General features: G+C 40.8%; 1 protein-coding gene across 1 annotated transcript; it reads right to left on the reverse strand.

Moving 5' to 3' along the window:
• Positions 1-1,626: 1,626 nt before the first annotated feature.
• LOC106581398 (protein rapunzel) lies at positions 1,627-10,467 on the reverse strand. The gene is made up of 3 exons (XM_014163443.3): positions 10,339-10,467; positions 9,995-10,033; positions 1,627-3,360 (listed from the first exon to the last, which is right to left on the reverse strand). Exon 3 carries the CDS (start codon positions 3,283-3,285, stop codon positions 2,119-2,121), a length of 1,167 nt encoding a protein of 388 aa, XP_014018918.1. The 5' UTR covers positions 3,286-3,360; positions 9,995-10,033; positions 10,339-10,467; the 3' UTR covers positions 1,627-2,118.
• Positions 10,468-10,688: the final 221 nt, after the last annotated feature.

Below are 10,688 nucleotides of genomic sequence, written 5' to 3' on the forward strand. Positions count from 1 at the left end.
CATGGTAAAGTTATTTATTAGGCTTTGGATGGTGACTCATGCCTACACGATGCTGATTGGGTTACAGGGAATCCACTTTCGATTGGCTCACAATCCCACGGCCAGTGTAGAACATAGTTGCAATCCAATTTATTTTAAGTGATGCCAACTTCCATGGAAATCTGTTGTTAAGACCGGACGTGAGAGAGAGAACAATAGCTGAACATGGGCTTAAACTTGCGACGCTCCTACCCCTTGACCCCCCCCCCCCCCCCCCGGAATGTGGCCAACTCCTCAGTAAGAAAGTAGCTATTGGCTGTCCTAAAAGTCGCTAGAAGTCTCTAAATTACATCACCTAATTTGCATAATTGGCCATGTGCATGTAATTGTGATGGACGTTGTAGGAGAGAGGAATAACGTTGTGGGAGAGACAAAAAGTAAGTAAAAAACACCCTAAATATATTTAGAACTACAAATGAACTTTCTTCTGTCGATTCTTGTTTTTTTTATGTCACAATTCCAACCCTCCTCCTTTGTCGGGCTCCTTTGTCGGGCTTGGGACCGACAAAAGTGACCCAAAAGAGACACTCTGGTGGAGTTACTTTGTTTATTATTATATATATTTTTAAGTTTAGTTTTCTTAATTTGGTTTGGTTTTTAACCTCATGGTCCACTTAGGAGCCTACAACAAGTCACAGTAAAACATGAACATTTTTAACCATAACATTTTTGTTATTTTTTTTGTATACAATCTACATTAACAATCTAAATAGACCAAAAAGAGACAATAGAAAAAAACTGTCAATGGAAAATTATGGTAACTAGTCTGGCCCTAATTCAGGTTAATTGAATTTTTTAATGTAAGCCAGGGCGGGATTAGCCAGCGGTGGCTTCCGCATGCGCAATTCATTTGCAGTCTGGACGCGTAGGGGTGAACATCTCCTGCTCTGACTGCAGCTGGGAGGGACCGCTGCGCGAGGACTGGGCCGCCTGTGAGTGCCTTGGAACGGGGGTGGGGCCCACGGCAGCACCCGCTGCTCGTTGAGAAGAGTAAGAACGATACGTGCTTTCACGTCAGAGTCTCCAAAAGTCTCCAATAACACCAGAAAAAGTTGCACGATTTGTCGCTAGTCGATTTTTTTGAAAACGTGTCACCAGAGGGGTCTGAATACTCGCTAAATATAGCGACAAAGTCGCTAAGTTGGCAATACTCCCCCACTCTACCGCTTTCTTGGATTCCTCTTCGGACCTGCTTACCCAGCCCCAACTCCCCTCGCTCCAGCCTCAGCCTCAGCACCTGGCTCCCTGCAACCCGCCCAAGCTTCCCCTGGCCTGCACCCCATCTTCCCTCTGTTTTTTAATACATACCTTGGTTACCTTATCCCAGTCTCCTCGTCTGAGTCTGCTCTTGGGTTAACCTGCTCCGCTCCGCGTAACAGAATGTAAGCAATAAACTGTCACATAGTATCAGTATTAATGTTGATGACTGCATGTACCAGCTGGGTAGTAATAGAACACAAAAGTCCTATTTTACAACTGCGTAATAATGACCATCACAATGTCCTTTATATTGTGATTTATGAATGAAGACAATAAAAATGACAAATGACAGCTGTAAAAAGGAATGTATGACTATAGACAGAGATGTCATGTTTTAAGGCTCTTTTAATAGTCTTTGCTTTAGATCTGCACAGTGTGGTGGATCTATAAACTGCAATTTCAAAATAAGCTTGATTAGGTCCTCAGTACACATTATTACGTTGATTGGTGTGCTAATTTATAGTATGGTCATAATGAAATACTGGAATGCAGGTAAAATAAGTTATTCTATTCTCTTTGGTAGAAGGAAGTATCACATTCTCATACTTTGTCACTGTTCAGTAGATACCCACAGCCTGACATAAAATGACTCATATACATTCTTATACAGATACAAATCCTGATAGTTTAAACTATTACAAACTACACAAACCTACAAAGCCGATGAACAAATAAACAAGAGATTACATTTCCCACAATCACCAGTTAAACCATCAGCTATGTTTGAGATATCAATAAAAACACCTAAAGTTAATGATTTTATTTGTAGTTTTAATCATTATAACTGCTCTATTTTCCGTTGCCCTGTGAAACAAAAGCCTAATCAGCATGAATGTATAGGCGCACTTTTTGGTGTATTCCATAGTAGAAACAATCCTTTTGGAAGTTGTTGGACTCCACCACTTCTTTATAGTAGCTGACAGCATGCACCTGGTAGTTGGGGAGACTTCTGCTGAGGACCTGAGCCACATCCATCATGTTCCTCTTCAGCTTCTGCCCCTCAATCTCTTGCTGGATCTGAACCTCGTTGATAGGCTTAGGCTGAACACTGAAAGAGATCATCACTTTGATGTTGTTCTTGGTCATCACTTCAAAGTAATTAGCTCCTCCCTCACTGCCATGGTACTTCTTTCCAACTAGGCAGTTGAAACAGAAAAGGCGCTCCTTGTCATTGAAGACCCTGACAGACCAGCTCACCCAGTCATATTTCTCTTCAAGGGTTTTCAATATCGATTTAGTGAATTCAAGGTCAACACTGCCAGGTTTCTCCTTAAGCTGGTCGTCCATATCCTTTTTGGCTCTTTTGTGTAAATTTACAATGTAATCATCCAACACTGCTTTCATGCGGTTCTCAACATCATCCCAACGCTCCAGCCACTTCTTCACTATCTCATCCACCATAAACCCTTTCTTGAGGCTGGCGTAACCAATGACAGCAATGATGCCCGCCACAAAGAGCTTCTTAAGCTTGGCACAGAACTTTTCTACTGCCTTTCTACTCCATTGTTCTGTGGAAACCAGCATGGGCTTACCTGAGATATTGTCCCCAGTAAGATCATTGTAGAGGGCGTCCAGGTTCAAGTCTGCGTCCGTGTTCTCATAATGGCTGAGGAACTTCTCCATCTTCTTCTCTTTTGACTCGGGTTTGGCGTTGACAAAGTCCTGGTACTTCTCATGCTGGCTGAGAATTTTAGCCTCACGGTCAAAGTTCTGCTTATTCATGGAGATCTTCTCTAGCTCCACAGCAATTTGGTTGTTTTCAGCCTGGATGTCTTTCAGTTTCTGGTTGACCATGCTGAACTGATTAGTCAGATAGCGGGCGTCCTCTCCTTCTGGGTTGCTGAAGATCGCATTGGATACTAAGAATACAGCCTCCAGGATGGGATGGAGCTGGCCCACAGTGTCTGCCAGAATCGCAGAGGCCTGTCCCATGAGCTCCACCGCCTTCTCGATCTTGTCCTTGTTCTGCATGAGCCATTCTGCCATACTGGTAATTTTGAGGGCTCTGTCACAGACTAAGGTCCAACTAGGTCTTCAAAGGATCTTGAAATATGTTAATGTCTGAAAGAGAAAGAGGAACAAACCTAAAAACCAAACACCTGCAGACACCTGGCCCTCCATGGAATGAGTTTGTCACCCCTGGTGTAGAAAATTGTACCGTCTAAACCGCTGTGAAATACATTTTCCATAACCCAAAATATTATATATTCAGCTGTTTGAAGCTGGTGTTCAAAACCGGAAGTAAAAGATGCAAAAAGGAAACTTCAAAACGTGAAGCATAGAAATAGCACACAAATAACAGACATACCGCTTCTTAGACTTGCTTTCAATGGGAAAGATTTTTAACTCACATTTCTATGTGAATTTGGTCACCAAAAAAAGTTACATATTGTAGCTTTAAGAATACATTAAATCATTGGAATTTGTAGAAGTGTTTTGTAGATTTAATAAACATTTTGTAGATTTTTATTTTATTTTTAGACAACATTTCACAGGACTAGACGTAACATTGGGTGGGACTTAATGCCCAACCTTCACCAATTCAACAAACATTAATGACATCATACCTACAGTGCTTTCAGAAAGTATTCATCCCCCTGAACTCAAAATGGATTAAGTATTTTATTTTCTCACCCATCTACACACAGTACCCCATAATGACAAAGTTAATGACAGCTGAGCCTTTCTGGGTAAGTCTAAGAACTTTGCCCATGTGGATTGTACATGTGGATTGCAACTCCAGTGTATATTTGGCCTTATGTTTTAGGTTATTGACCTGCTAAAAGGTGAACTTGTATCCCAGTGTCTGTTGGAAAGCAGACTGAACTGGGTTTTCCTCTAGGATTTAGCATGTGTGCTTATCTGTAACCCGTTTCTTTTAACCTAAAAAAAACTCCCTAGTCCTTGCCGATGACAACCATACCTATAAAGTGATAGAGCCACCACCATGCTTAAAAATATGAGTGGTACTTCGTGATGTATTGTGTTGGATCTGCCCCAAATATGACACTTTGTATTCAGGATCAAAAAGTGAATTTCTTTGTCAATTATTTTGCAGTATTACAAGATAAATGTTTAGGAATAGTTATATTATGTACAGGCTTCCTCCTTTTCACTCTGTCAACTAGGTTAGTGTTGTGGAGTAACTACAATGTTGTTGATCCATCCTCAGTTTCTCCTATCACAGCCATTAAACTGTTGTAAAGTCACCATTGGCCTCATGGTGAAATCCCTGAGTGGTTTGCTTTCATCTCTGGCATCTGAGTAAGGAAGGACGCCTGTATCTTTGTAGTGACTGGGTGTATTGATACACCATCCATAGTGTAATTAATAACCTCATCATGTTCAAAGGGATATTCATTGTTATAGTTTTTCGACACCACACTCCACAAAGCCAGCCCTGCAGGTTCTAGTTTTTTTGCTTAGCATGATTATTGTCCAATCATATATGACCGACTGGCTCAAATCGGTCTTATGTAGCAGAATTTGATATTGTGTTTTTTACATTGGATAAAAGTAGAGACTCAGAACTACCAAATGGTACTTCATACACTACAGTTGAGAAACACTGGGAAAGTCATTTTGCTTTGAAAGTTGAAACTTGTACATTCACTTTTGAGAAAATGGCCTTTGACGTTTTGGTACTACTATTGGAGAGCCCTTCTTTGTCTACACCCATTCAGCATCGTTCACACCCTCTTAAGCTTTAGCCCCACCCATCTCTTTAAGGGTTGATCCGAATGTACTAACAACAGCAGTCAAGCACCCAAGCTAATTTGCTATCTACTTCCAGACATCTAAGTGAGATCGACAGCTCACTGAACATTACTCGGCCTAGCGGAGCTGGTTAGGCTGTTATCTTCTTATGGCTTGGGGGGCGCTATTTTCACGACCGGATGAAAAGTGTGCCCAGAGTAAACTGCCTGCTACTCAGGCCCAGAAGCTACGATATGCATATTATGAGTAGATTTGGATAGAAAACACTCAGAAGTTTCTAAAACAGAACTCATATGGCAGGCAAGAACCTGAGAAAAAATCCAACCAGGAAGTGGGAGATCTGAGGTTTGTAGTTTTTCAAGTGATTGCCTATCCAATATACAGTGTCTGTGGGGTCATATTGCACTTCCTAAGGCTTCCACTAGATGTCAACAGTCTTTAAAACATTGTTTCAGGCTTCTACTGTAAAGGGGGAGAGAATAAGAGCTGTTTGAACCAGGTGTCTGGCAGAATGCCATTAGCTAAATCACGCGCGCGGCCATGAGCGTGAGCTGCGTTCCCTTTCATTTCTAAAGACAAAGGAATTGTCTGGTTGGAATATTATTGAAGATTTATGATAAAAACATCCTAAAGATTGATTCTATACATCGTCTGACATGTTTCTATGAACGTTAATGGAACTTTTTTGACTTTTCGTCTGGACTTAGTGCCTGCACATTGTGCATTTGGATACTGTACTAAACGCGCGAACAAAAAGGAGGTATTTGGACATAAATGATGGACTTTATCGAACAAAACAAACATTTATTGTGGAACTGGGATTCCTGGGAGTGCATTCCAATGAAGATCATCAAAGGTAAGTGAATATTTATAATGCTATTTCTGACTTTTGTTGACTCAACAACATGGGGGGTATCTGTATGGCTTGTTTTGGTGGCTGAGCGCTGTACTCAGATTATCGCATGGTGTGCTTTTGCCGTAAAGCTTTTTTGAAATCTGACACAGTGGTTGCATTAAGGAGAATGGAGAATTCTATGTAAAACACTTGTATATTTCATCCACGTTTATGATGAGTATTTCTGTATATTGATGTGGCTCCCTGCAAAATCACTGGATGTTTTGGAGGCAAAACATTACTGAACATAGCGCGCCAATGTAAACTGAGATTTTTGGATATAAATATGAACTTTATCGAACAAAACATACATGTATTGTGTAACATGAAGTCCTATGAGTGTCATCTGATGAAGATCATCAAAGGTTAGTGATACATTTTATCTCTATTTCTGCTTTTTGTGACTCCTCTCTTTGGCTGGAAAATGGCTGTGTGGTTTTTTTGTGTGACTAGGTGCTGACCTAACATAATCGTATGGTGTGCTTTCGCTGTAAAGCCTTTTTGAAATCGGACACTGTGGTTGCATTAACAACAAGTTTATCTTTAAAATGGTGTATAATACTTGTATGTTTGAGGATTTTTTATCATCGAGATTTCTGTTGTTTGTATTTGGCGCCCTGCACTTTCACTGGCTGTTTACAAATCAATCCCGTTAACGGAGCCCTAAGAAGTTATGTTATCCAGAGTGTTAATGACTGCAAATGTGCTTTCAGATTGTCCATGTCACGACATCGACGGAAGGTGGCGCCCCTCCTCGCCCGGGTGGCGATCGACGGTCGTTGTCGCCAGCCTACTAGCTGCCACCGATCCTCTGTTTCACTTTCTGTTGGTTAGGTCTAGGTTAGGCATGCACCTGTTTTGTATTAGTTGTTTAGTGGGGGGGGGGGGGGGGGGGGGGGATTTAGTCCTGCTATGTAGGCTTGTTGTTTGTGCGTGATTGTTTGATGTCAGGACGATTCTCGTCTGAGGAATAGGTGTTTCCCTCTGCCTGTGGTTTCGCAAAGTTTATTGTGGGCTGCGTCCCTGCATTGTGTGTGGGCTGGTATTTTGGGCATTTGTTTTATGCGCCCCTGCCCTACCTAGTTTTTGGACTGAGTGGATACCTATTAAACGTGTGTTCACGGATTTGTGTCTCCTGCGCTTGACTTCACCCCTCCTGCTTCCTTGAGCCGCCTGACAGTCCAGTCATAAATTCAGAGCGTTTCGCTTTCAGAGCGCACAGCGGACGCTCGGGCCGATGGGTTTACTGACACCAGCCATATTCATCTGGTGTTGACCTATCATAAATTCATCAGTTATTCTGTGCTCTCTGGCACACTCAGATGATAGTACTCTGAAATCAGAGAAGATGGCCAGACTGAATTTACGACCGCACCCGAAATGGTTACTTGCATAGTTCAGTCTTTTGTTAAGACATGTAGCTAGCTAAGAAAATAGCTCTGAGATACAAATAATCAGGTCATACACGTAACCTTAGCTAGTGAGCCAGCCAGCTAACATTAGTTAGCTAGAAAGGTAAACAATGAATCATAATCACAACTCATGACGTTACTAACCTGCATGAATCTGTAGGTAAATAACCAACCAGGTTCAATGTTAGCTAGCTAACATTAGGCTATTGCAAGCCAAGTAAATGGCTCTTTCTGTCAAAATTAGAAACATGTAATATCTGATCATGTAGCTAGCCAGACTATCTAGATTATATTATACTATATTATAATGTAGCTAGTCTGGCTAGCTACATTATCAGATATTACATGTTTCTAATTTTGACAGATCTACCAATAGGTTTCCTTCTTTGCGAGGCATTGGAAAACTTGCCTGGTCTTTGTAGTTGAATCTGTGGTTGAAATTCACTGCTAGATTGAAGGACCTTACTGATAATTTTATATTTGGGGTATAGAGGTAGTCATTAAAAAATCATGTTAAAACACTCTTATTGCAGGCTGTGTCGCAGCCGTCCGCGACCGGGAGACCCATGAGGCGGCGCACAATTGGCCCAGCGTTGTCCGGGTTAGGGGAGGGTTTGGTTGGACGGGTTGTCCTTGTCCCACAGTCTAGTGACTCCTGTTGCGGGCCGGGCGCAATGCACGCTGACATGGTCGCCAGGTGTATGGTGTTTCCTCCAACACATTGCTGAGGCTGGCTTCCGGGTTAAGCGAGCATTGTGTCAAGAAGCAGTGCGGCTTGGCGGGGTCTCGTTACGAAGGACGCACGGCTCTCGACCTTCGCCTCTACCGAGTCCATACGGGAGTTGCAGCAATGGGACAAGACTAACTACCAATTGGATATCACAACATTGGGGAGAAGGGGTGAAAAAAATATTATAATAATAAATTAATAAAAATACATATTATTGCTCACAGAGTGAGACCATGTAATGTATTATGTGACCTTTTTAAGCAAAGTTTTACTCTTTAACTTATTTAGGCTTGCCACATCAAAAGGGTTGAATACTTATTGACTCCATTTTTTTGTAATTTGTTAAACATTTTGTGATGGAAAATGTTATCCTGTTAAGAGACACCCTTGAAAATGTTCAATGGGGGGGGCGACATGACCCCCTCCTTAGTGCTATCTGGCAAAACGCCCAGAATATGCTCTATAAGTTAAAATAGGAGACAGTGCCAGACACATGCCAGAACCAACCCTATGTACTATGACTATGTAATGTGTCTGTAACCAGTATATAAGAGATCTAACGGGACTGCCCCGACAGGAGCTCACTTGAGACTGGTACTTTAGGCATCTACGTTTGACTTTGACCACTCCAGCATGCTGTTAATAAACAATGATTAATTCAAGATTGACTTCGAGTGTCCCTGTGTAGAATTTCCACAACAATTTCTAAAAACATAATTCCTGTTTGACATTCTGGGGTACAGTGTGTAGGCCAGTGAGACAAAATCTCAAATTAATTTTAAAATCAGGCTGTAACACAACAAAATGTGGAAAAAGTCAAGGTGTGTGAATACCTTCCCACCGTATCCAGATATTTCTGGATTGTGTAATACTTTCTGCCATATGGCTTTAAATTGTGGTATTTTGTTTCTGTCTTTAGCCCACATGTTTTTAATAAGAATGCATTTGATTCACCCAAGTAAAAGCTTTGGGTGTCGATTTGATACAATTCCAAGTCTGGAAGGTGAAAACCACCCTCGTACTTAGGGAGATGTAATACTCTTTTTTCTATTAGTTTTATTTGACAATATATGACTGAGTATACCTTTTTAAAGATTGTCTTCAGTGGAGTAATTTGGGAGCCATGCCATTCTAAAGAAGTTTATTCTACCTGTCAGATTTATGGGAATATTGCTGCATTTAATTAAATCTGCTTTCATGTTATTGAGTAATGGGATAAAGTTATCTTTATATATTTGTTATTTGTTGTCACTTATGAAGCATTATTAAGTTATTGATCGTGAGTTATTCTCTTTTCTCCTATTGCCATTATTTCAGTTATTTTCCACATTCATTTTAAATCCTTAGATTTTCTAGTATTCTAAAAATGTTTGTAACAAATGGGGGCATTGAGTTTTCAATATTAGTCAGCTATATCAGGAGATCATCAGCAAATTAGTTTAGTTTATATTCATGTTTACAAATACTGATACCTGTTATGTTTAGGTCCTGTGTAATTCTTTCTGCAAGTGGTTAAATTGCCAGTGCCAACAGGAGTATGGAGAGAGGACATCCCTGTCTTCTGCCCCCTTATAAAGCAAATTCATCAGATAATGTATTTTTATTCTTAGTGATTATTTTTGGTCTGCTGATAGTTGCTTCAGTGTTGTTGAGTCTAAGAAGGCTTTAGGATCAGTCCAACTGTTGTTTCATTCTGATGTATATAGATTTTTATAGAAGCTTTTCAAATTGTCATTAATAGTGTTGTTGTTTCTAATGAAAGCATTTGTATCCTTATCTTTTAAAATTATAACTGGTTTGGTGTGTATTTGTTTTGTGAGAGCTGTGAGGTGTTTACCAGGTTTATTTGCTATGAAATAGTATGCTTTATTTAGTAGAATTCACTTGTTAGTCATCACAACATTTAACTGAAGGCGTTCTAATAAAAAAAAAAAAACTTACTGAGAAATTTTCCTGGTTTGGGATATGTGAAGTCTTCACCTGTAAAACAAAAACAGTTGACTCTGAGAATCATAATCCAAGGTTACAATTAAGAGAAGGAAAAAGGCTAGCCAAAAAGTATTTTTGTAACCTACAAGAGGTATTTTGTCCCTTTGGATCTTTCAATATCAGTTCCTCACATTTTCATATAGGTCTCAGATGTGCCCTATACTTCTCAAACAAGATGAGTTCATCAAAGAATAGAACATCTGGGTAAACAAAACTTGACAGGCTTGATGGTAATTCAAACTGCCCAGATAGTTAAACAAAATGGAGAACGGTAAAGAAAAGAGGAAGAAACTCACCTCTGATGGTCCAATAAAGTATACAGGTGGGGGCAGTCCAGTTAACCAACTGTCCAGGTGTGCCTCTGAACACCAGCCTCCTAGTGTTGGGATGTATATGTAGTCTCTCTCTCTCTCTCTCTCCCTCTCTCTCTCTCTCTCTCTCTCTCTCTCTCTCATATATATATCACTCCCCCTTTGGAACTGCTCTATCCCCTCTGAGCATTCCAACAGGAACCCATTCAGAGGGATGAGGGGCAGGCACTGAGACAGATAACACCCTATAAACACCGCCCATGCAAGGACACCACACTGCCATTCCCACAGGGTCTGGAGGGTTGTGTGCGTGTGCATGCCTGCAAGAGAGCAAA

This window comes from Salmo salar, chromosome 02, assembly GCF_965601325.2.
Source record: "Salmo salar chromosome 02, fSalSal1, whole genome shotgun sequence".
In the NCBI taxonomy this organism is placed as follows: domain Eukaryota; kingdom Metazoa; phylum Chordata; class Actinopteri; order Salmoniformes; family Salmonidae; genus Salmo; species Salmo salar.